This window comes from Thermothielavioides terrestris, chromosome 4 (genome assembly GCF_000226115.1).
Source record: "Thermothielavioides terrestris NRRL 8126 chromosome 4, complete sequence".
NCBI classification, from domain to species: domain Eukaryota; kingdom Fungi; phylum Ascomycota; class Sordariomycetes; order Sordariales; family Chaetomiaceae; genus Thermothielavioides; species Thermothielavioides terrestris.
The window spans coordinates 1,322,614-1,346,853 of record NC_016460.1 but is presented as its reverse complement, the minus strand read 5'-3'; the positions used below and the strand labels follow the sequence as shown (position 1 = coordinate 1,346,853).

Genomic DNA, 24,240 nt, shown 5'->3' with positions numbered 1-24,240 from the left:
AGGGTTGACCCCATGCCTATGCAATGCGACGCGTGCCCAACTGATAGATACACCATGTCTCAATGGACCGCGAAGGGGGTATTACTCTCGCACAACGCCAAACTCCATCCCCGGTCTGCCTGACCGCAGCCCTCTGTGCCATGTGTCGTTGAAAGCAGAAGTCGAGGAGAAAAACAGAATAATGCTCGAGAAGGGAATCCATCAAATCCGTCCCCTGGGACTGGAGATTATGAGGCGTTCCTCAAATCCATGCCATCACACAACCTTTTCGGAGGCGCACAGGGATGGGCGCTCCACGGTTGCCGAGTGCTAGAGGAGATGAGAAAGCTGGTAATTCATGTTGGAACGGGGAACTCGCGCCTCGGAGACCAGCCGGCGACTCCATCATGGGCCCTTCTTTCATCTGAGACGACACAAGCCGCAGTCTCATGTCGCTTGCCGCTCAGGCTTCTTCCCCAGGGTCTTCTTGGTCATCAGCTTCAGCTCGAGCGGGTAGAAGCCCTTTGCCCGTTGGCTGAACTTGCCGCTGGCCGGCACTGGGTCAATCTTTTGGCGACAGATGGGACAGACTCTTTTCGCCGGGTTCATGTTGAGGGCAGCGTGGAGACACTCGGAGCAGAAGAGGTGGCCTGGCAACAGAAACGGAAACGTTAGCCACGCATCGATCAGAGTCGGTAGCGAAGAGCGCCTGTATGGATGAGCTTACCGCAATGCGTGACGGTCAGGTCTGTGACGTTGTCCATGCAGATGGCACAGTCGAAGGCGCTGAGCTTGACGTAGTTCTTGGTCGCCTCCTCTTGGCTGTTGCTGAGGATCTCCGGAGGGACTTCATCCTTATCTACCAGGTCGACAACCTCGGGATCCCCCCAAACATCGTCGCTAAACAGATCGTCGGCGGTGCTCGCTTCTCGCTTGCGCTTCTGCAATGAGGAGTCCGGTTCGGGCTGTGAGGTCCGTGGTGTGCTTCGTCGTCTCGTGGGCCTGGGAGCAGAGCCCGCCGAAGGGCCAGCCTGTTGGCTAGGTACTGCGGGCATTGACAAGTCGCCGGGACGCAGGTTTCTCTTGGCGCGCGGGTTCCCAGACATGAGGGGCGAAAGCTGACGAGGACTGGCGGGCGATGCTGAGCTATTCCCGTCGCCGAGGTCGTCTGCGAACGTTCGGTGGACCGCAGAATGTCCCAAAGAAATCGAAGCGCTTGCGGTATTCGAATTTCGATGTAGACTACGCGGCTGAGTCGCGACGCAGGGCAAATCGCGAAAATCGCATTCGCTTTGAAGGGTGCGGTGGCGCCTCCGTTGGCGGGGAGCCGCTCTTATCGATAGGGTTGGGTGGCCGCGGAAGGGAAAATCGGAAGAGGGCGGGCTGCGATTGGGAGTTACGCTGGTGGCGCCGAGGGAGAGCGAGTCGGCCTGGAATGGCGGCGGATTTGGAATCTGAAGCCGGCTTGGAGGGGTTGAAGCGTGCGGATTGAGGCGAGAAAGGCCCGAGCGTGTCGGCCTATCGGAAGGGCCGGGGCGAGTGGGTCCCGGAACAATGGCAGCGCCGCTGCGCGGGCGGCCAAGCCCCGATCCGGATTGGGCGCCGCCGTCAACTCGGCCGTCAAAGATGCCGTGACCACGCCGACTCGGAGCTTCGAAACCCAACGGACGCGTTGATGCAAGGTCGGAGGACGGAGGAGGAGACGGGGAAAGCGGAGGCAGCGCGAGACCGGCGAGAGCGAAGAAGGCCTGGTCTTGAGGGCGATGCGAGCTTCATTCAGCCTTGCTTTCTTGCTCGCGAGGCGCGGACCATCACAGGTCGGGCCACAGCTGGGTTAAGCGTACGTACCGTCAACAAAATCATCCAGGGTCCCGTAGAAAAAGGTATCCGACATGACTTTTCCTCTCGCTTGGACAGGAGCCTAAGCTGCCTGCCGCGGGTCTTGGTTCCGGACAGCGCACGCTGCTTCGCGTTTTGGCATCGGGATCGCTAGGGACGGGCGGGAGCTCCAGGCAGGATAGCAGCTAGATATCGAGGCGCACAAGAGGATACAAGTGAGACAGCAAGCATGAGCACCTTGATGGCTTATAACAAACTTTATAACAAACTCCGGAGGTCACTGGAGAGTCCGGCGGATACGTATCGCAAGTTCGTTGGGGTAAATCCTCCGAGAACGGTCGGGCGGGCTTCATTGGCGAAACTCCAGACGATCTCCGCCCGGCAGCGACCAGCTAACTACTACACTAGGGCCGGCCTCGCGGCAACACTCGACTCGCTATGTCCGGCAAGGTGCATCCACAGCTCTGATCGTCGAGTGGCAGGTAGGAGCGACCTGACAAGCCCGGGATCGGGTTGGCCGCTCTTCCCTTCTGTCTCGGCCCGGTGGTCATCCGGTACTACTTCGCGCCGTCACCTCCGCCAACAAGTCCATGCCACTCACTACCATAGGGCGCCACCAGCCCTGGCCAAATGGCCGTTGGTTGGCACTTTGAACCATTAAAAAGCCTTCGTTGCCAAAACCTTCATGTGAGGCCTTTGTACGTAGATCATCCTCGACCTAAGTGGGCCTTCGAGCCTCAACGGCATTTTCAAGGGAAAAGCATTTTCAAAAGCATTTTCAGAGGTTGTATATTACAGTAAAATATATTTTACCGTCTTCTTGTATTTACCTTTGTATTTACCTTGTTATTTACCTTTGTATTTACCTTGTTATTTACCTTTGTATTTACCTCTGTATTTACCTCTGTATTTACCTTTGTATTTACAGTTGTATTTACAATTGCTTACATTCACAAGGAAAAACTGGATCTACGAGCGATTCGAACATTGGGACCTCTACAATTCTACGGCACGGCATACCACTACGCTACAGTTACGTTTGAAAATCTGGGACTCGAACTTCTATATGAACCTGGATAGCCGCCCCGGATTGAACCTGGCCAACGCGCACCCAGTTTGCGGCACCCGGATTGAACCTGGCCGACGCGCACCCAGTTTACGGCACCCGGATTGAACCTGGCCAACGCGCACCCAGTTTGCGGCACCCGGATTGAACCTGGCCGACCGTACCCGTACTGTATTAAACTGGGCCAGAGGCACCTGATTGCAAATACAACTGAACACCTGAACTGGGCCTTGTACTTCAAATGGATCTAACTACTGTAAATGCGACTGGCACTTCAAAATGGATTTGCTTTAAAAATAAGCCTTTGTGAGGAAGGAGGTCTTGTTGAAATAATCATGGTAACTGCCATTTTGGCTTGCCAAGAGCAGTTGTGGCCGAGATGGCTGTCTTCGTACCCGAAAACAGTACCGAAGACCAGTTTCTCAGAACCCGGTGGCGCCCTATGGTACCTACCTCTCAGTAATGATAAATGATTTTATTTTTTAGGTACCCTAAGGCATACGCAAGTACCTGACCGTTGAGCCCAACTTGAAAGGTCATACAAGCGATAAACATGAGACCGACCGACGATGAGACTTGCGAGCAACACAGGACATCGGCAGGGAATATAACTAACGTCCACATTTGCATCCAGATCCATTACAGTTGCTCTCACGTTTGGCCGCCGGTGACGCCCACAGCAGTGAGTGGGTCACGAGAGCGCTAACTTGGGTCATTAAGTTCCGACTGGCAAGACAGCGTCAGTTGGTGGGTCGGCCTTTCGACGTTGGTTGCTCCACACAGCAGCACCGGTGTGACGGAACCCCCCCGTAGTCAATGTTATCTTGACAATCTGCACTCTCACAAACCTGATTTGTCGCCGCCGCCGTCGCCGAAAAATCCAACATCATATTCCATTCCACCTGAATTCGCCTCGCGCAAGGCTAGCTACCATGCCTTGAGCGTGGCGCTGGCTTTCGCTCTATCGCTCTGTCGTGCAGAATGCTCATTTCGATCCGCGGCTTCCCCGGACGAGATGCGCCCGCGGCGAGCTTCGTCCGGCTTGCGCGCCACCGCGCCGCTCGCCGGGCATGTGCATGGCCGCGGCGACGGCTAGGCCCAGGCCCGCCGCGCCGGTGGGAGTCGACGGCTGCCGTAGCAGGCAAAAACCTCTCCGTCCCCTGCGAGGCCCGCTTCAACGAGGTCGGCGTGCAGCAGCTGAGCACGCGCATCTACGAGCAGCTGTTCCCCCGCGGCAACACCTCCCCGCCCTCCCCCGAACTGATCGAGCTTGCGCGCGATCACCTGCGCCGTCACGACCTCCTCGGCAAGAACACCGATACTACCCCACCCATCGCCTTCGACCTGCCACCCCTGGCGGGCGAGTCGCTCGATGAGCACTTCTACAAGCTGGGTGTCGACGCGGCCGAGCCCTTCCTCACGCATGCGAAACAGCTGGCCAAGTCGACTCTGCCGCCGAAGCCGAGGTCGTGGCTGCGCCGGAGCGGATGGACAAAGTACTACCCGGACGGCCGCACGGAGCAGGTGGATGCTCCAGAGGGGAACATGCTCGCCTTCGACACCGAGGTCATGTGGAAGGAGAGCCCGTTCGCCGTCATGGCCTGCGCCGCCACCCCGGAGGCTTGGTATGCATGGCTGTCGCCCTGGTTGCTGGGAGAGACGGAGAATGACCGTCAGCTGGTACCGCTCGGTGATGCGACGAAGGAACGAGTCATTGTGGGCCACAATGTCGGCTTCGACCGGGCCAGGATATTGGAGGAGTACGCCCTCCAGCAGACTCGGAATTCCTTCCTCGACACAATGTCGCTGCATGTCGCCGTCAATGGCATGTGCTCGCAGCAGCGGCCCACCTGGATGAAGCACAAGAAGAACCGGGAGCTGCGCGACAAGATCGCCAAGGAGTCGAGCAACATCGAGTTGGTCGAGCTGCTCAACAACGGCGCATTTACGGCAGAAGAGGAAGAGCTATGGGTGGAGCGGAGTTCGATTAACTCCCTCCGGGACGTTGCCAAGTTCCACCTCAATATCTCGATCGACAAGGAGCTTCGGAACTCCTTTGGCGAGTTGAGCCGTGAAGGCGTCGTGGAAAAGCTGGACGAGCTACTGACGTACTGCGCGGCTGATGTCGCCATCACCCACCGTGTCTACCAGATCGTGTTCCCTAACTTTCTCCGTGTTTGCCCCCATCCTGTCAGCTTCGCCGCGCTGCGCCACCTCTCATCTGTGATCTTGCCCGTCGACAAGTCGTGGGACTCGTACCTTGCCAACGCGGAAGCCACCTACCACAAGCTCTCCGATGCCGTGCAGGACCGCCTCATTGCGCTGACCGAAAAGGCCCTGGAGATCAAGGACGACCGCGAGAAGTGGGCCAACGACCCTTGGATGAGCCAGCTGGACTGGTCCGGCCAGGAGATTAAGATGGTCAAGGGCAAGAAGAAGGGCGACCCGCCCCGGCCCGCGGCAAGACAGAAGAAACCGGGGATGCCCCAGTGGTACAAGGATCTGTTCGCCAAGAACGACTCCCCCATCAACATCAGCGTCCGCACGAGGATAGCGCCGCTGCTTCTCCGCTTGGCCTGGGACGGTCATCCACTTTTCTGGTCCGACAAGCACGGGTGGACCTTCAGGGTGCCGCGGGACCAGGCGGCGAAGTACGTGGAACGCCAGATGCTGCCCTGCGACTTCACGGACGAGCCAATTGCGGCGCTGAGGGAAGACGCAGACCATCTCTACTTCAAGCTGCCGCACAAGGACGGGCCCACCGCCCGATGTGTCACCCCGATGGCCAAGGGGTACCTCTCGTATTTTGAGAAGGGGACGCTCTCGTCCGAATATCCGTACGCCAAGGAGGCTCTCGAGATGAATGCATCGTGCTCGTACTGGATCAGCGCCCGCGACAGGATCATGTCACAGCTGGTGGTCTACGAAGATGACCTACCGTCATCCGCCACCAAGGCGCCGTCATTGTCGACCGGGGAGTCAGTGGCCGAGGAGCCGCCGGTTGGCGGTTTCATCTTGCCCCAGGTGATTCCCATGGGCACAATCACGCGCCGCGCGGTCGAGAACACTTGGCTCACGGCATCGAACGCGAAGAAGAACCGCGTCGGGTCGGAGCTCAAGGCCATGGTCCGCGCGCCGCCGGGCCACGTCTTTGTCGGCGCCGACGTCGACTCGGAGGAGCTCTGGATCGCGTCGGTGGTGGGTGACGCCACCTTCAGGATCCACGGCGGCAACGCCATCGGCTTCATGACGCTCGAGGGCACCAAAGCGGCCGGGACCGACCTCCACAGCCGGACGGCGTCCATCCTCGGAATCACCAGGAACGACGCCAAGGTGTTCAATTACGGCCGCATCTACGGCGCCGGGCTCAAGTTCGCGGCCCAGCTGCTGCGGCAATTCAACCCCAGTCTCAGCGAGAAAGAGACACTTACCATAGCCAGCAAGCTCTACGCGACGACCAAGGGCACCAAGACCAACCGGAAATCGCTCTACAAGCGCCCCTTCTGGCGGGGAGGCACCGAGTCTTTCGTCTTCAACAAGCTGGAAGAGTTCGCGGAGCAAGAGCGCCCGCGGACCCCGGTGCTCGGCGCGGGGATCACGGAAGCGCTCATGGGCCGCTTCATCAGCAAGGGCGGCTACCTCACCTCGCGCATCAACTGGGCGATCCAGTCCAGCGGCGTCGACTATCTGCACCTGCTGATCGTCGCCATGGACTACCTGGCGCGGCGCTATAACATCGCGGCGCGCCTGGCGCTCACCGTGCACGACGAGATCCGCTACCTGGTGCAGGAACACGACAAGTACCGCGCCGCCATGGCGCTGCAGGTCGCCAACCTCTGGACGCGCGCCATGTTCGCGCAGCAGGTGGGCATCCACGACCTGCCGCAGAGCTGCGCCTTCTTCTCCGCCGTCGACATCGACCGCGTGCTGCGCAAGGAGGTCGACATGGACTGCGTCACCCCCAGCAACCCGACGCCGATCCCGCCCGGCGAGAGCATCGACATCGCCGCCCTGCTCGCCAAGGGCGACGCCGCCCGCCTCGACGAGTCCATCACCCCGGACCCGCGCTTCGCCCCGGACCTGTCCCGGATCGCCTACACCCCGCGCAAGCCCGTCATGCAAGAACTGCGCGAGGCGGAAGCCGCCGACCCGGCCGCCGAGCTGCGCCTCATCCGCGCGCAGATCTGCAACGACGAGGCCGAGTTCCGCGACATCCTCAAGGAAACCCGCAAACCCCCCGCCGCCCCGCTTTCCTCCTCCTCCTCCTCCTCTCCAGCCGCAACGAAGAAACAGCCCGCCAAGCCAGCAGCACCCAAATCCTCCCCCACCGCCACCGCGGCGGCGAAAAAGAAGCCGCCCGTCCTGCCGTACTACGCCTCGCCCCGCCTGATGCCCGTCCAGCGCGAGCCGATGTCGGTCGCCGAGGCCCTCGGCGCCGGCCGCTTCGCCCGCGCCCACGCCGGCGGCGGCGGCGGCGGCGGGTTCGACAAGGCCCGGTGGGACTGGCGCTCTGGGTCGTCGGCGCGCGTGCCTGGCTCTGCGGCCGCGGCGGCGGCGGGGAAGGGCACGCGGCTTTAGTGTAGAGATGGATGGATGCTTGGCTGGTTTGGTTGGGCTTGGCTTGGCTCCGGTGCTCATTGCCCTTTTCTCTTATTCTTGTTTCTTGTTTGTATACTTGGTCCATCGGTTTCAGGTTGCTGTACGAAGTTATAATGTGATGCTGCTACCACCGCGGGGTGGCGTTGAATGGGTCGGTCGTGCATGTCAACGGCGGGTCGGCTTGTTTGGGGGACGGACCCGGGGGGCACGGTTAGCGGGCACTTTTGTTGTACATACCTACTACCTCATATCTATGATGGCGTGCTCGCACTAGGGGGTTGGGTTCGGGGAACAAAACGGAACTGGACGGAACGGGTGGCGGGCGGAGGGAGGTGTACAAAAGCTGCTGCTGGTTTGTATCATATCGCCAATCCACAACTAGCCCCTATATGTGTCTTCTTTGTATTTGCTGATTTGTCTTCGTGCTGCGCGCATCCTGCTGTGAAGCTAACGTGCATGTTTCTCGCCCGTCCGACTCGTATCTCCACCGGTTGACTCGGGCTATTTCGTGTCCGCGGCATTGGAATAGACAAGGAGAAGTGAGTGAGCCGTTCTCCGCAAAGAGGTTGTAATCTTGTTCTGCCTTTTACTCGTGCCCAGGCTTCTACTCCCAGTAGCTAGCTACTGTGTAGCTAAGGTACTTATTCTGTACTCCAAAATGCAAGGGGACTTGTCTATCCCTGTTTTCCATTCCCCACCGCCTTATCCCTTTCGTCCCCCCATGCCCCCCCAATACCTGCGCGGACCCCCAAGCTACCGCGGCGGATTAGGCAGCGGCCTGGGCCCGACAATCTGCCTCCTGCCTGCGCCGATGCCCTGGGAGCCGCGGTTCTGGTTGTCGCCGCCGGTGTAGCCGGTCCACTGGCTGACGTCCCAGCGGCCGCCGATGCCGCCGCCGATGCCGTCGACGGCGCCGTCGGCCGGCCGGGCCGCCCTGGCCGTCTCCTTCTGCGCCTCCTCCCACTCGCGCTGCCGCTGCCGCTCCAGCTCCATCTCGCGCTCGAGCAGCGACTTGGACGCGCGGCCGGCGGCCGCGGTCTTCTTCTGGGCCTCGGCGCGGCGGCGGTCCTCGGCGTCGCGCTCGTCCGTGGCGCCGAGGAGCTCGCGCGCGTAGGTCGGTTTCGGCGCGTCTTGAGCCGGGGAGGGGTTGCTGGCTGGGAAGCGGTCGGTGCGGGACATGGCTGGGCTGGTTTGTGGTTTTGGTTGGGGTGGGCGTTGTGACAACGGTTCGGGTGATAGTGGCGCCGGTTGCTGGCGCTGCCGCGACGCCTCCGGAGAGCTGGACGCGTAGGCAGCGGGGTCCGGAAGCGGTCGTGAGCCGGTGTGCTGTTTCCGGACCGGAAAGGCCGGCGGCGCCTCGCCTGTCCTGTGGGTCTTAACCTTGGCGGGCGCGACAGCCGCGGTCGCTGGGTCCGGAAGAGGTCGCGGCGCGGTGGGAAGGGGAGGCGGCGGAGCCGCGGCGTCGCCCGGCTCTTCTTCGTGCTGCTCCAGCTGCTGTTGATGCTGTGTCCATTGCTTAGCGAGAAAGTCGCGCTCGTCGCGCACGCTCCACGAATCCTGCCTAGAGACCGGTTGCGCCGCACGACTGCGCGACCGGGACCGGGCCTTCGCGTCCTCGCTGGTGCCCGGTCGGAGAGAGCGTCCCTGGCGTTCTTTCTCGTACTCGGCTTCGCGTCGGCGCGCCTCCTCGAGCTGCTTTTCCAGCTCTCGGATGCGCGCCTTGTCTGCTGACTCTTGTTCGGCCTGATATTGGCTCAGGTACTGGCCGCGCAGCTGCGTGTTGCTCTTCCGGTTGCGGGCCTTTTGGCGTTCCTCCTTCAGCCTGGCCTCGGCCTCCTCCTCCTCCCTGCGGCGCTTCTCCTCCGTGAGCTTCCATTGGCGCTCTTCCTCGGCCCATCGCCTCTTCTCCTCTTCGATCCTCCGTCGCTCTTCTTCCCTGAGACGGCGGGTCTCCTCCTCCCATCTCCGCTCTTCCTCCAGCCGGGCCCGTTCCTCCTCGGCTTCTATCTCGGCCTTCCGCCGACGCTCTTCTTCCTGCTGTCGCCGCTCCGCCTCTGCTTCCATCTCCTTTCTCCTCTTTTCCTTCTCGGCCATGTTCGGCACGTAGGGACCAGCACTAGTGATCTGCCGACGTCCGCCAAACGCGATGCCGAGGTTGCCTTGGCTGGCGCCACCCATATAGCCATACTGCGCGATGTTCCAGGCGGGCGACGTAGCGCCTTCCTGCTCCTTCTTGCTCCAGCTGCTGACGGGCGGAGGCGGGCTGGAAGCGCTCTGTCCTGGTGACTTGGTGGGACTCCACCTGCCCGAGCCGGAGTCGCCGGTCTTGGACGGAGCCAGGGCAGGACCCTTGCCATAGAGCGACGACGATGTATTGCTGGCATTGGAGATGCCGCGAGCCCGAAGCCCAGTGGGTGTGGTAGGGCCGGTCGATTGGGGGCTCATGACGCGCGAGCTCCGAGGACCGATGGCTGTGGGGAATGCCGAGGGGTTGACGCTGTTGGCAGCACGGCTGAAGGCGCCAATGCATTGCAGCACTTGGGCGGGATCCTTTTGCTCGTACAGATCGACGGTCAAGAACATGTCGTGCTGCTGGAGGTTCAGGGGTGGCAGCTGGCAGGCGTGCAGAAACTGCGAGATGTTCTCCATCTGTACGAAGGGCATGGGGGACTTCTTGAACTTGACGCCGGGCGGCCCGACCGCGAGATTCACGAGCCTAGGAGGCACATTGTGTCAGGGCCGGTTGCAGGCGCAACGGGTAGTCCGGGATGAGGGGAGGGGGGGGGGGGGGGGGATTGGGGATTGGGGGTGCGCTCACTTGCACAGCGCGACGCCGTCCTTCAAGCCCTCGAGCAGGTCATCGCCGGGCAGGCGCTCGCCGAGGACGCCCTCGATCCATTGGCGGGCCTCGTTCGCCGCGGCGGGCGTGTACTTGTCGAGGCGCAGCTTGCGCAAGTCCTTGTCCAACGACGTGACCGACGCCATGGCGGGCGGGATATCGCTGGACGCAGCAGTTGTGCTGGCGCAGTCCGGAATACTAGTGTTGCGTGGTGTTGACTGTCGAACGACCGAGTGCCTGCCGTAAGTGCCGGAGATTAGGGAAGTGGAAATGGTTCGTCGGGCTCAGCTGCAGTTGCTGCAGTTCGCTGCAGTTGCGTCAGCACTCCCAATGGTGGGGTCGAGATTGGCAGCGGACGCGGACGCGGACGTGACAGCGCCCGAGGCAATTGGGGGGATTGGCTGGTTCGAAATGTCGCGTGCTACGGAGGACTGCCAAGTATGTATTCGAGACCGCTGCTTAGAAGTAATCCGAAGAGGGAGTCTTCGCAAGCACCCACCTGGTGTCAGGATGGCCGTGTGAGGCCGGGGGACCTATGCGGGAGGGAAGTCGAGGCCCTACCTATCCATGGATTGTCAGCGCAGCGAGGGCGCGGGGGCCCGCTCTCCCTTGCTCCCCTGTAATGCGCAATTACAGGGCATTCCAGGCACCCCGCCGCTGCGCGTGGGGCTTTTGGCTGGGCGACCGCCACAATGGATCAAGATAGATCAACCTGGAAGATGGGGGAGGCTGGTGTCGCATTGAGTGTGGCTGGAGCTCTGGTGGATGCAACGGTCCCTCCCGGCTTGGCAACGACGTCACCGGCCAGCTTGAGAAAATATCCGAACAGCTGAGCACGGTTGCGCGACGCGATTGCACATCCGACCTATGCGGCGCACAATAACCCGGTCAAGCAACACCAAGTCCAGCCAAACAGGAAGCTTGCTCCAGACTTCCTATACCCGCTTCCCAGCCCAGCTTCCCAGTTAAACCCATGTCGCAAAAACCGATCTCCCCGCTCCTGCGGGCGTGGTACAAATGGAAAATGCTGCGCCTGCCCTGGCGGCGCCAATTCCTCGTCGGTATGTTCTACCTGACCTTTCCACGCCACCTTTTCACCCCACCCCTTTCTCACCTCCACCACTCCCATTACTACTACCACCACCACCCACCCACCCCCTTACTGACCACCCCAACTCCCAACAGGTTTGGACCTAAACGGCAACACCTACTGGGAATTCCTCGACCGCGGCTCGCGGCTGCCCTCGCCGAACCCGGCACACCCGCACCTGTCGCCCGTACGATGGCGGCGCATCGTGCGGTGCCCGCGCGGCACGCCGCCCGACGCGCTGGTCGTGCCGCCGGCGTGGCACGGCTGGCTGCGGCACACGCGCGCCGACCCGCCGTCGCTGGCCGAGCAGCGGGCCGAGGAGGCGCGCCAGGCGCGCGTGAAGCAGCTCGCGGCCGAGGCGGACGCGCGGTGGGAGGCGAAGCCGCGCGTGGCGACGGGGCCGGCGGCCGGGGGCGCGTCGGCGGTGCTGGGCGTGCGGGCGCCGGCGCTGGAGACGGAGCGCAGGGTTGGGCCCGGGTCGAAGGTGAAGAAGGAGCGGGTGGAGGCGGAGGAGGAGAAGACTAAGGAAACGGGCGGGGCGGATGGTGAGAGGCAAGAGGGCCCGGCGGTGGCGCAGGGGGATACGTTGGGGGACAGAGAGGCGGTGGACCTGCGGGAGGAGACGTGGCGGAGGATGAGGCGTGAGGCGGAAGCCAAGGGGAGCGGGACACAGGCCGATCCGTGGAAGCAGGCGAGGGGAGGGCCCAGCGAGACGTGGCAGCCGCAGGCTTGGCAGCCGGCCGCGAAGCCGAAGAAATGAGGCATTGCGGGGTCGATGGAACAATAATATTCTGGATCATTTCTGGCCAGTTGGGATTGGAAATGCATTAATGGGTGGCGTACGGAAATCGGGTACGGGCATCTTGCAACCTCGCCGTAAGCGGAAAACTGAGATTTAGCGAGCGGCACGTGTTGTACACTATTGCATTGAGCAACTGTCTAGTCAAGAACCCATCGTCATGGTCTGAGGTTCGGCCAGAGAGGGATTCGGGCGGATACCAAAGGGGAACGGTCCATAGAAGGGAGGTTGACATAGCCGCAGGGCAAAATGAAAATCACCGCTGTACAATGACAACCCCAAATGCATTGATGCTCAATATTGAGCCCCAAAAAAAACACAGCTTTTCTACCGCTGCCGGAATGACACTTACAATACAGACCAAACCCCAACCCGTGGATGACCCTTAACACATGCAATTGTCGTCGGTGCAGGAACCAACGACGGGTATCAAAATGCCAGGACCCAGCCAACCGAACACCCAACAACACGCCACGCCGCCCAACACCGTTTTGGGAACAGAAGAAAAACTCGGGGCTCACCGCCCAGCAGCCGCAATAACATCGACCAAGGCCCTCAGATTCCTGGCCGACCGCGCCAGCGCCTCCCGCGCCGCCTTGTCCGCAGCGTCCGCCCTCCCAGCAGCGCCAGCAGCCCCGCGCCGCTTGATCTTGTCCTCGCGGGCCTTGATGCCGGCCTCGACGGCCCTGCGCAGCCCGGGCGAATACTCAACCCCGATCTGGCCGTAGACGAACCACATCATGCGCTCGAGGGCGAGCGACAGCTTGGCGTTGTCCTCGGCCGTGACCCTGCTCGCGGCGAAGGGCAGGAAGCACTCCTGCATGACGCGCACGGTGACGCCGTGGCCGGCCGCGGCGTCGACCTCGGCCGGGTCCGGGTGGCGCGGCAGCAGCGCCTCGATCACCATGCGTAGGAACGAGACCTGGACCTCTTCGGGGAGGATGGACCGGTGCGGCTCGATGAACAGGCGGAACATGGGCAGCGGGAGGCTGCGCACCTGGTCGGTGAATCTCTCGTAGAGCTCGCCGACCGGCTCAAAGGTATCGGGGAGGTAGTAGGACACCGCTGAGAGCAAGCGGAAGACGCGCAGGCGGAAGGGCACCGTCTCGGCGAGGCTGTCCGTGAGGGCGAGAGAGGCTGTGCCTTCCCCCTTGGCCTTGCGGCCCGGTTTCCTCCGCCCCTTCGCCGGGGCGGGCATCGGCACGTCCTCTCCCTCGCTCTCCTCCTCCGACTCCAACGACTCCCCATCATCCAAGTAGTCCCCAAACCGATCATTCTCCAGGTCCACCACATTATCCTCCGCCCTCTTGCGCTTGCTCCTACCAAGCTTCGTCTCGTGCCTGAACACCTCCCCGAAAATCGCCCTATCCGACGCGACCATCTCCCCGTCGCAGAACGCAAACACCGCCCTTAGCACCTCCCGCAGCGGATTCCTCCTCGCCCGCCTCAGGCCGAGCAGGTATGCCACAATCAAGCTCCCACCCAGCGCCGGGTACGGCCGGGTGGACTTACTCTTGCCCGTCTGCCCGACCGCCGCCTGGTCCTCGCGCAGCCGCTCGTCAAAGTCGGCCTCCACGGCGGCCAGCACGAAGCCCAGCCACTCGCGCCAGCAGCGCCAGCGGGCCGGGTGCTCGGCGGCGCAGCGGAACGCCCAGCCCAGCACGGCCCAGAAGTCGGGCGCGCGGCGGAAGAGCAGGTCCGAGCGCGCGAAGTCGCCGCCCAGCGCGTCCGAGTCCGAGTCGGATTGCCACGGGGGCTCGTCGTCGCTGCTTAGGTAAGCGGTGTTGTTGTTGTGAGCTCCGCTGCTGTGCCGGCTCCGGCTGCGGCTGCCGCCTCGGCTTCCCGGGCGGCTGCCGGGGCGGGCGGCTGCGCGGGACCGGGTGGTGGCGGCGGCGGGGCCGGACGAGGTGGAGGAGGCGGTAAAATCGAACGCGGCGCGGAAGTTGGCGTTGATGGGCCCCACAGTGCTGAGCAGGCCGCGTAGGTAAGACAGGGCGTGGGCGGCGGCGTGGATGTTGGCTGTTTCCGGGGCGCTGGTGGTGAATGCCGGATGGACGACGATGGTTGCGAGGAGGGCGAGCTGAGATGGGGGCGGAATGCGAGCCGGTTTGGGGAGTTGTTTTGGGTGACTGCAGGCCGGAGGGGCGCCATCGCTGAGGAGGCCCGAGAGGATGTGAATTGCGGCTGTGTCTGTAGTTGCGGGAAACAGAACGGAGGGTTAGTAGGGACGGTTTGGAAGGTGGAGCTGGAGCAGGACAGGAAAAGAGATGGACAGACAGAGCTGCTCCTCCAGGTGGATCTGGCAGTGCGACTTCAACTCATGCGGCAGCGGTACAGCAGCACGGTACGGCAGCAGCTCCCCTGGGGGGAGCTCCTCGAGGGGGCTGCTGAGACCAGTTTCGTCGGCGGCATTGGACGGCGAGCCCTGGGCTGTGTGGTAGGATGCTGGCGTGGATATGCTCGTCAGTGTTGTGAGCGGCGACGTAAATTCCATGCCGAGGCGTGCAGACACAGGCGAAGCGCTGCTTCGATACACAAGATGTTGACAATTTTCGTATTTGGTAGGGACTGGCTGCCACAAGGAGACGGAGGACCGGACGCCAGAAGATGTTTGTGGGGTCTTCCGCACGTAGCAGTTCAACGCCAAAACGGCGCGCTTTCACGCGATAAGTGGGGCGAGGGTCTCGCTTGATAAAACTAGCGCGCTCTTGCGATAAGAACCCGGTGGGGCCTCGTTGCATGGGCCTGGGATGATTGTCACTTTCGCGTCTCCGTACTCGGAGCACGATAGATGGAGCGCAACACAAAACTCGGAGCTTAAATGACTCTGACCAACTCATCATGAAATTATGAAGACATATAGGTATACTACCAACTGAACTCTCTGACGGCGTCGAAATGTCGAGTAGCCTCCGAGTAATGCGTTCATTCCCTCATGACCCGGGCGTGGTTATCACGGTGCCTGCTCTGTCCCACCCGCCAAAATGCTCTCGAGTCTTGGGGTGCAGTGTACGTGTAAGTACAAATCACAGAGCAATGCCTGCTCCTCTCGGAATTTCATCCCTGACAGACTCTAGTTATCGAGCTCGCCAACAAGACGCCAGCTCGCTGAACACAGCGATCCTCATTGGCCTGCTCCTTGACTAGTCCAGCAATGCGGCCGCCCGCAACCCCCTCGCCTTCAGGCCTACCCCCCGGGCTTTCACACTCTCACTTCTTCAACTTCAGGACCAGCCACGCGGCAAGACGGTAACCGAAGATGATGGCCAACATGATACCGACGTCCTTGCCCATGTGTCCCGGCCGGTAGCCGTACTGGTCGAGCACGCCCTGGCCGCGGATCAGGCACTGGTCCGCCAGGTCGGTCTGCCACATGCCTAGACGTCCGGCGTCAGAAAAAAGAGGGCGAGCGCGAAAAGCAAAAGCGGGACACGAGCCCGAACTTACACTGGCAGCCCCCCGCCGTTCGCGCGCAGGTGTACACGCGCTCGCTGAACTCGTTGACCATCATGTTCTCGAAGACGTACTTCTGGTAGTCCCAGTAGTGGAACACGTAGCGGTAGAACACGTTGAGCAGCGTCGGCGGCACCATGAAGCCGTCCACGCTCATCCACAGCCCGTTGGCGAAGGCCACCAGCGCGAGCGAGACGACGAAGGACGGGAAGACGGACGTCAGGAGCACCACCAGGCTCTCCGCCGCCAGCAGGTCCAGGAACACCCACAGCACCCAGGTGAAGAAGGCCTGCGCCGTCGGCTGGAAGTTGGACAGCCAGTACGAGATGGCCGAGAAGACGAGCGAGAAGATGACTGTATTGCCGGGCGTCAGCAGGGGATCGTATGCATCCCGGTCCTTAGGCACTCGAAAAGCTGGGAAGGAGAGGGATGACATACACAGGTAGGGCACGCCGATGAGGAAGTTGGCGACGATCATGGCCGTGGCGCCGTACAGGCCGTTGCGCTTCTCCTTGATGAACTGCATGTAGTCCTCGAGGTAGGCCGGGCAGTACGCGCAGGCCATGAACGACATGAAGGCGGAGCCGCTGGCCGAGCGTCAGCAGGTATCCCACGCTGAGCAACGTCTCTCATCGTCCTACGTACTAGAAGATGGCGTTGATGAACGGAATGATGGACTCCTGCGCCGCGTCCAGCCGCAACCAGACGGTGCCCATCATGATGGCCAGGGCTGTCGGATGAGGTTCTCAGTGAGTCAAACATTGCTTATACCCAACCAAACAAAAGGGGCCGCACTCACCACTGTACATGGCCAGCCTGATTCCATAGACGACGATATCGCGGTAGCTCTTCACGAAGCCGCGGTGCAGCAGCGTGAGCACCAAGCTCGGCAGGCTCGGTTTCTGCTCCGACCCGTCCATCTCGAGGCCCGCCCCAGCCGCCCCCGTCGTCACCCCTTTTTCTTCGGCCGCGGCGATGGTGGCAGCCAGCTCCTTAGCCGCCGGCGAGCGCGCCCAGGCGAGCTGCATCTCGTCGAGCCGGCGCACGGCCGACTCGCGGTGCGCGGCGAAGTCGGTGTTGACCATGTCGAGCAGGAACTCGGCCGGGTTGACATGGACCGGCATCGGGCACCCCAGCGCCTCGTAATGCGCCGCGACCTCGGCTGTGGGGCCGAAGTAGTGCGTCTTGCCGTGCGACATGAGCAGCAGCTTGTCGAACAGGTTGAACGTGGCCGTGCTCGGCTGGTGGATCGACGCGATGACGATTAACTGCGGCCAGCGAGCCCAAGGCCCCTAAGGGTTAGCCCCTGAATCCCCCATTCTCACAACCAAGAAAAGGAAGATTGAAGGAGCGAAAGAAGAAGAAGGGAAAGAAGAGGCAGAAAAAAAAAAAGAACAAAGGAAAAATAAAACTCACCCCCTCCCGCCGAGCAACCCCCCTCAAGACCTTAACCACCTCCCACCCGGCCGCCGAATCCAGCCCGCTGGTCGGCTCGTCCAGCACCAGCACCCGCGCCCCGCCGCCGACCAGCTGGCCGGCCACGCCCAGCCGCCGCCGCTGCCCGCCGCTGAGGCCCTTGCGCAGGCCCGTGCCCACCAGCGTGTCCGCCCGCTCGCGCAGCCCGAACGCGTCCACCAGCTGGGCCACGCGCGCTGCCCTGTTGTCCTTGGACCTATTGTCCCTGGCATTGGCCCTGGCACTGGCACTGGCCCTGCTGCTGCGCGGGGACGAGGAAAAGGACGAGGAAAAGGAGGTGGTGGTGGCCATGGTGGTGGCGAGGCGCGAGGCGAAATCCAGCGTTTCGCGCACGGTCAGGGCGCCGGTGAGCGCGTCGTCCTGCTCCACGAAGCGGGTTACCGAGCGCAGGGCGGGCTGGGAGGCTGGGGCGCCGTTTAGGAGGAGCGTGCCTGTTGTGGTGCACGTGGAGGAGGAGAAGGTGGTGGTAGGGGTGGTGGTGGTGGGGCGGCAGGCTAGCATGTTGAGAAGTGTTGTCTTGCCGGAGCCGGAGGGGCCCATGACGGCGAGGATCTCGCCTGGCTGGGGGATTAGAACTTAGAACGCGCGGCGGGAGGGGCGGGGGGGATAGGGATAGGTGGTGGAGAGGGAGAACGGAGGTGGAAAGTAGGCGGAAAGCTTGCCTACCTGCTTGAACGATGCCTTCGGCGTTGTCGACGAGGGTCTTGGGCTGCTTGGTCTTGCGGTCCTTGACCGTCACGGTGACGCCCTTCCACGCGAAGCTGTGCACGCTGGTGTTACGGAGGTGCGCCTTGTCGGCCTCCCCTTGCTCAAGGTCGACGTCGGGCAAGTCTTTCGGCGCCGGGTCGGCCCTGGAAGCAGAGGATGACGCACTGATGGGCGCCATCATGGATTGCTGATGCAGTGGACTGGGGTTGGGCCGGCAGAAAGCTGGAGGGAGGTTGGGAAAAGACAGCGGGGATCCTCCTGCTCTGTGACGGGCAAGACGAAGCGTTGAGCGACTGGCCCTCCAGGAAGTAAAGTGCGGCGGCTTCTTTTAAGTATACTAGCTACCTCTTCTCCAGACTGGGCTCATCATTAGGGTGCTTTGAGACCGGATCACGAGTGGTTTCTCTTCCTGCGCGGGATGCCTTGATGATCTCATGCTCATCACAAGCTTGGTCAGCCACCTTGCTGGGCCCGGCGTACTCGGAGAACAGAATTTCCTCGATCATCCCCAGCAAACAACTGGTGTCTCAGCAGCCTCTCTACTCATCACGCTGCAAATCCCAGCTCTGCTCTCTCACACGCTAATGCCAAGGCTCACGGCAAGAGCCAACTCGGATCCCGTTCAGTTCGCCATAGAACACCGCACCAGGCCCAACGAGCCACTTTTTGACAAACACAAGTCGCTCAGCCCTGCCTGCAAAATGGTGGACTTGCCGTGCATTGCCGAGCCGCCGGGACGGCAGCCAATGGCGAAAGACCATCACATGCAAGATGCGGAATTGTAGTTGCATTCCAGACGGCTCCGCCCCGCTTACGGAGTGCGGCGCGAACCATATTTACTCCGTGCTGGCAACTTTGTCCGGAGCGCCACCGAAAGAGGTTGGTGTTCCCAAATGCATCACACCCTTAATATCCTGTATATAGAATACTCCGTACTGCTTGTGGGACCAGGGCAGCGCCAGATCTCCGATGCAGTCGCCGACCGCGACGATCCAACGATCCGGTTGCCGAGCCGAGGGCTGGGCGGGGACCAACAGCCAAGGACGCCGAAGGAGCTGCAGCGGAGCCGCAGTCAACTCGGGTCTCCCACACCTAAACACCCCACTAATACACCCACGCCCCTCCCGCGGCGACATCTACACTACAAAGTCTACATACTCTGTACGGGGTGAGACATCGGCCACCTCCGGCCTCACAGCTTGCATGCATCCTGCATAACATCATATCCCCGAAGCGCACATCCCCCGTCCGTCCATCACCATCATCACCCCCATCGGCGACCAGTTCTGTCTCAACCCAACTTTTCCTCACATCACCGAGCCGACGCTTTACCGCCACCCTGAGACACCGTCGATCCGCCATGACGGCCAAAAAGGGGCGGCAGAATGTGGCCGCAGCGGCTGAAACAGCGGTGGGATATCACCCCTCACTCACGGCATTGGCGACTTGGGGTCTCATATGCTTGGTGTGATCATGACAAGAACCGGTGGCGGCGCCCAAGACCGAGTGAACGGCGACCTGAGTGTGAGACAGCAGCGGAACAACTCCGGGGAGGGGGAGAGGGGGGGGACTTTTGCCCGGCACGTTCACCGGTCTCGTCTATTTCGGACGGCGATACGAGTTGAAGGAGTATCCAGAAATATTTGTGCGAAACTTAACCCCTTTTTGGCTAACCAAGAACCAGTAGCGGAGCTAGGGACAGACCCGGCCAGACCAAAGTAACGTTACAGGAAAGTCGGAATCCGGAGCAGTTTTGCACATATTGCACCGCGGGAGAGCCATCTTGCTGTTTTCGTCGCACAAGCATGATCGGCTGCCATCATGCTCTTTGCATCATAAAGCTCATATCCAACTCGAAGCCTTGAAGCCGCAACCCATGTCGAACCCAAACTCCTTCTTTTCCCTGACGCTTAGCCGAATCGTCCCGTTTCCAATCCACGTTATACGTACCTGCACTGCGCTTGAACCAGACCCCGTGCCCTCTTGAACGAAAACAACACATTTCCACCTGTTCCGGCCTTCCGGCCTTCCGGTCTTCCCGCTTTCCGCGCCTACCCCTGACTAACCTGCCCGCCCAGCACGCCGGCGGCGGCGGCGTTGAACTCGCTCATGATGCCCTCGTCGGCGTTGATGCTGCTGATCATCTGCTCCTGCGTGAAGCCGACCCAGAAGGCGGGGCTGATCTGCTGGGCCTTCTTGCCGCGGTAGATCTCCTGGGCGACGCCCTTGACCTGGGCCCAGGCGGTGTCGGCGGCCTTCCAGACGCGGCTGAGGCGGCGGAGCGCGCCGATGTTGAGGCGGATCTGCTGGCGCAGGTGGTCCTCGTCGTCGACGAAGTAGAGCGCCCACCGGGACAGGTGCACGATCGAGCTGAGCGTGATGACGCACGTGAAGAAGTGCGTGTGCCGCGTCACGTCGTCCACCCCCGCCCCCGCCTGCGTGATCATCTGCGAGATCTCCGCCGCCGCGCTCAGCGTGTGCCGCGTGTGCGTGTTGAACGCCTCCCCCGACGGCACCGGCCGGTGCGGCGCGCACGAGTTGACCGCCTGCACCGGCGACGTGTCCAGCTGCGAGAGCGGCTGGTGTAGTATGATGGTGCAGCTGGGAAGGCAAGAGTAAAGTGATTTAGCATGTATATCTATATCCAGTTGTAACTGAACCGGGCAAAAGAGGGAAAAAGAGAGGGGGACGGCATACGCATGCGTGATGAAGTGCGCCTGGAACATCATCTCGTCGAGCTGGCAGTTCTTGTTGAGGTCGTCGCGCTTCGAGTCCGGCAGGTGCATGCGCCAGTTGGTGAGCAGCGACTGCACGCGGTTGACGTTCTCGTCGCCGGGGAACATGACGGGCGGCATGCGCATCAGGCGCCCGAGGTTGCGCGCCGCCGCGATGCGGTACGTGAAGGACGAGAACTCGCGGTCCTCGCCCGAGAAGGTCGCGTCGTCGAAGTCCTCTATGTACGACGGCGCCGGGATGCGCTGGGGAGGAACAGTTAGCGGGGCCAAAATACAAAGAAAACGGAAAAGGAAAAAATGGGAAAGAAAAAAAAAAACCTACCCCTGAGAGGTACTCATGCTCCTCGCACGGCAAGCCCACGTCGGCCTGGATGTCGAACAGCAAGAACTTGGTGACGCGGTGCACGCCGGCGATCATGCCGTCGCACACGTACAGGTCCCACCAGGTGCGGCGCCAGCTCTCCTCGAGCACGGGGTTGGCGCGGCCGTGCAGGGCGGCGAAGTCGCGCTTGTTGAGGTCGATCTCGATGGCGAGGCGCTCGCAGTCGGCCAGCAGCTCGCGCGCGCGCCCCTGGTCGCACGACCCGTCCAGGCCGATGATGATGAGCAGCAGGGCCTGGACCAGGAAGCCGTCCTTGGGCGTGTCCGGCCGGTAGCTTAGCCGGATGGCCTCGTCCAGGTAGGTCGCCCGGGCGGGCCCGGCGTCGACGTACAGCGAGCCGATGTACCGCATGGCGGCCAGGACGACGTTGAGGTTGGCCGCCGCGCCCTCCTTGAGCATGCGGAGGAAGTAGTCCTTGGGCAGCACGAAGGGGTGGCCGGCGTGGAAGAAGTGGTAGAAGGCGTCGAAGCAGCGCTCCGCCAGCGTCGGCACCGGCGGCTGGGCCGGAGGCACGGCCGGCGTGGCCGCGGCCGTGGCCGTCGACGAAGTCGATGTTGGTGTCGACGACGTCGTCGTCGTCGTCAGGGCCAGCGCGTTGGCATCCATGGCTGGGGCGAACGGGTTCCGGTAGAGCGGCACGTTTCCCAGAGGCGAAGTGGTCGTATAAGAGACGGGCGACTGGTCCGGCAGCACGACGGCCGGGTTGAAGCCGGGGATCGCGGGGGCAGCAAGCGACACCCCCCCGTGTCCCAGGAGCATGGGGCAGCTCTCAGTCGGGCCGGGGTACGGCGGGGAGGACGATGCATGGCGCTTGTTCGGATTCTGGGTCGTGTTCTTCCTGGGGGCCCTGTAGCCGCGGCGAGAGGGGACATATAGACACTCGGTGTTGGAGCTAGTGCAACGCGAGCAAGGGGTGTTCCCGTCGCACTTGAGATGCTTGCCGCGCTGTACGTTGTTCAGCAGGTACTCAACCGCTATAAAAAAAAAAAAAAAAAAAAAATATAAATAAATAAAAATAAAAATAAAAAATAAATCAAAAAAGGCAAGCCGTAAATCAATATCAAGGACATAAAAGTAAATAAATAAAAATAGCTCTACTCACGCAGGCGAGACATGCGGCGGGGACTGCGGGGGTAGTGGCGGGCTGCTGAGCTAGACGGACATCTGAGGTCGCCGAAGCCATGATCGCCGTCTCCGGGCTCTCGTTCCCGTTAGACACCGACGGCGAGACGTGAGTGGAAGCCGCTGACAGCGGTGGGGCAGCCGTTGAGTAGGGGTCCATGATTATCGGCCACCAAGCCAGGCGACTCCTGCGACCCGAAATATTTCCAATGCCAGACGCGGGGACGTATAATAGCGTGATCCGTATTCAATAGGATCCCAAAACACGCGCCGGCGAGGTGGGGAGCGGGACGCGCGAGGACTGCGAAGGAGCAATTGAGATTGGCGTTGCAGCGGATCGGCGAGGAGGGACGGTCAATGTGGAAGCACCAGTTACCGGTTGTAACTCAAGGTTCCCGTGGTGATGAGAGCGTTCACGGCAGGACAGCCCAAGGATAGCGTTGATCTAGCTGCCCTCTTCCTTGACGTCTTGCTCGTCTTGCTCGGAGCAAGAAAGCAAGATGGGGCGAAAGGGAACTGGCAATGAGAAATGGCCCAACTTGGTCGGACGGCCGACTGTCAGTGTCCTCTCTCCGCATTGGGGACTTCTGCACGCCGCGTCCCCTGGCCTGGCCACAAGCAGCGGAAGCTGCAGGGATTCGACATGGATGCGAGCGGGAGGCTGCCTCGGGGCGACTCTGACCCTCCGCCCGGGTGCGACCCAAGGGCCACTTCAAAAAAAAAATTGCTGACGAGATCGAGATCTCCACGCGGAACAAAGCTGGCAGGCGACAGAAGAGGCCGAAGAAGCCACTTGGAACTCCTGCCAGGTTGCTTGTGTTTGGCGGCGTCCTAAAAAAGGGGGGTGCTTCCTGGCGTCGGTCTGCCAATGCAACGCGGGTCAAGTGAGAGGCCAGGTATCCATCCACATGGGGCAGGCACAGTACAGAATAATGGATGAATGGAATCATACTAGTAGAATGGCCATCCGCATGTCCAGTCCTTCGTTACGCCCGGGCCCCTTCATTCCGTTCTCTCGGGCTGCTGATGAATAGATGAGTGAAGCTGTCCCCGTTGCTGACCGCCCGAGCGGGATGATCGAAAATCCAAAAGCCTGCGCACCAGAAACTGGAACCCCCCGAATTGCTTCTTTGATTGGCGCCTCTTGCACCCTTGCAGCTTGAAACGGCGGAAATGCAACGCTGGCATGCGGACAGGGTTTCGCCCTTCCTTTCGGTGGCTGCGGCGCAAAAGAAGAGGAACAACTCACTTGTGGACCTGTCCGCCTGCAAGCAGATAGGCAAAAAAATATCGGGGCTTGCGTGTAAGCTGGCTGGAAAGCCGGGAAACGGTTGGTAAAGTACACAGGTGGAGTAGGTGGAGTCGACAGCTCAACCCGGGCTGTCCTCATCGCGAGCCTGATCGCTCAGTGAGAACAACAACTTTGGCTTGCACACCTACACTCGTTGCTTGGCTGCTTAGGTGGCCGGTGTTGTCTGCCGTCGACAATGGAATGAGTTGCCTGCTTGGCTTGGCTTGAGAAGAGTTGCGACCCCCACTCCGCCCACTGCGCCTGCCTGCTGTGTATACTGCGTTGTTGATAAGTGCCCTGGTAAGTTCCAGTTAACACCAAACTTGAAAATGGCCTTGGTTGCGACAACTTTACCCCGCTTCACCCTGTTGTTTCTTCATCAGGAACAGTGACCGCCGCAGTGACCAACAACATCACACATATTGTGCTGCAGTCATATACTCTCACGTGCGTCAAACCACTCGTAAAACCCAGCGGTGGCTCCTACTACATTGTCGCGAGAGATCGACGATACCACACTGCTCAATTGTCTCCGGACTATAGAGGACATAAAGCGGCTTCAAAGATGGATCGAAACCAAGATACTCGAAGTACTGGCACCGCATCCTGGCGTTGTCCAGTCCAACGGCCCCCTTACTGTGTACTCCGGATGGCGTGCTTCTCGAGTTTATGCCAGGCTGTTGAGGCTGTGGCCTACATTCATTTGCGGCGAATGCCAGCACAACTTCTCCTCGATGCCGCGAGTGGTTTATGAGGCCTTCTGATTGAATTCTTCGGATCTTCGGAGTACTTAGGCGGGATGTTTATTAAGGGTTGGGGTTAACTTAGCGATACGCCGCTGCTCATCCACTTGATCGACAAA

The 24,240-nt window shown here is 61.2% G+C and overlaps 5 protein-coding genes across 5 annotated transcripts; 2 read left to right on the top strand and 3 right to left on the bottom strand.

Annotated features, from left to right (window-relative positions):
• Window positions 1–314: 314 nt before the first annotated feature.
• On the bottom strand, window positions 315–1,495 carry THITE_2118713 (uncharacterized protein). Its single transcript, XM_003655196.1, has 2 exons — window positions 707–1,495; window positions 315–629 (listed from the first exon to the last, which is right to left on the bottom strand). The coding sequence occupies exons 1-2, from the start codon at window positions 1,083–1,085 to the stop codon at window positions 427–429; spliced, it is 582 nt and encodes a 193-aa protein (XP_003655244.1). The 5' UTR covers window positions 1,086–1,495; the 3' UTR covers window positions 315–426.
• A 2,226-nt stretch (window positions 1,496–3,721) lies between these two features.
• THITE_2118711 (uncharacterized protein) lies at window positions 3,722–7,546 on the top strand. The gene has a single exon (XM_003655195.1). The coding sequence runs from the start codon at window positions 3,866–3,868 to the stop codon at window positions 7,460–7,462; it is 3,597 nt and encodes a 1,198-aa protein (XP_003655243.1). The 5' UTR covers window positions 3,722–3,865; the 3' UTR covers window positions 7,463–7,546.
• Window positions 7,547–8,107: 561 nt separating this feature from the next.
• THITE_2118709 (uncharacterized protein) lies at window positions 8,108–10,632 on the bottom strand. The gene is made up of 2 exons (XM_003655194.1): window positions 10,302–10,632; window positions 8,108–10,199 (listed from the first exon to the last, which is right to left on the bottom strand). The coding sequence occupies exons 1-2, from the start codon at window positions 10,466–10,468 to the stop codon at window positions 8,237–8,239; spliced, it is 2,130 nt and encodes a 709-aa protein (XP_003655242.1). The 5' UTR covers window positions 10,469–10,632; the 3' UTR covers window positions 8,108–8,236.
• A 663-nt stretch (window positions 10,633–11,295) lies between these two features.
• On the top strand, window positions 11,296–12,172 carry THITE_2054227 (uncharacterized protein; the record flags this gene model as incomplete). The annotated part of the gene is made up of 3 exons (XM_003655193.1): window positions 11,296–11,383; window positions 11,508–11,911; window positions 11,972–12,172. 3 exons carry the CDS (start codon window positions 11,296–11,298, stop codon window positions 12,170–12,172), a joined length of 693 nt encoding a protein of 230 aa, XP_003655241.1.
• A 556-nt stretch (window positions 12,173–12,728) lies between these two features.
• Window positions 12,729–22,247, bottom strand: THITE_2079792 (uncharacterized protein; the record flags this gene model as incomplete). Its single annotated transcript, XM_003655192.1, has 14 exons — window positions 12,729–14,401; window positions 14,485–14,492; window positions 15,426–15,588; window positions 15,659–16,018; window positions 16,103–16,251; window positions 16,460–16,932; window positions 17,117–17,345; window positions 17,406–17,715; window positions 19,003–19,046; window positions 19,702–19,803; window positions 19,952–20,449; window positions 20,546–20,826; window positions 20,906–21,910; window positions 22,092–22,247. 14 exons carry the CDS (start codon window positions 22,245–22,247, stop codon window positions 12,729–12,731), a joined length of 5,451 nt encoding a protein of 1,816 aa, XP_003655240.1.
• Between the last annotated feature and the right edge of the window lie 1,993 nt (window positions 22,248–24,240).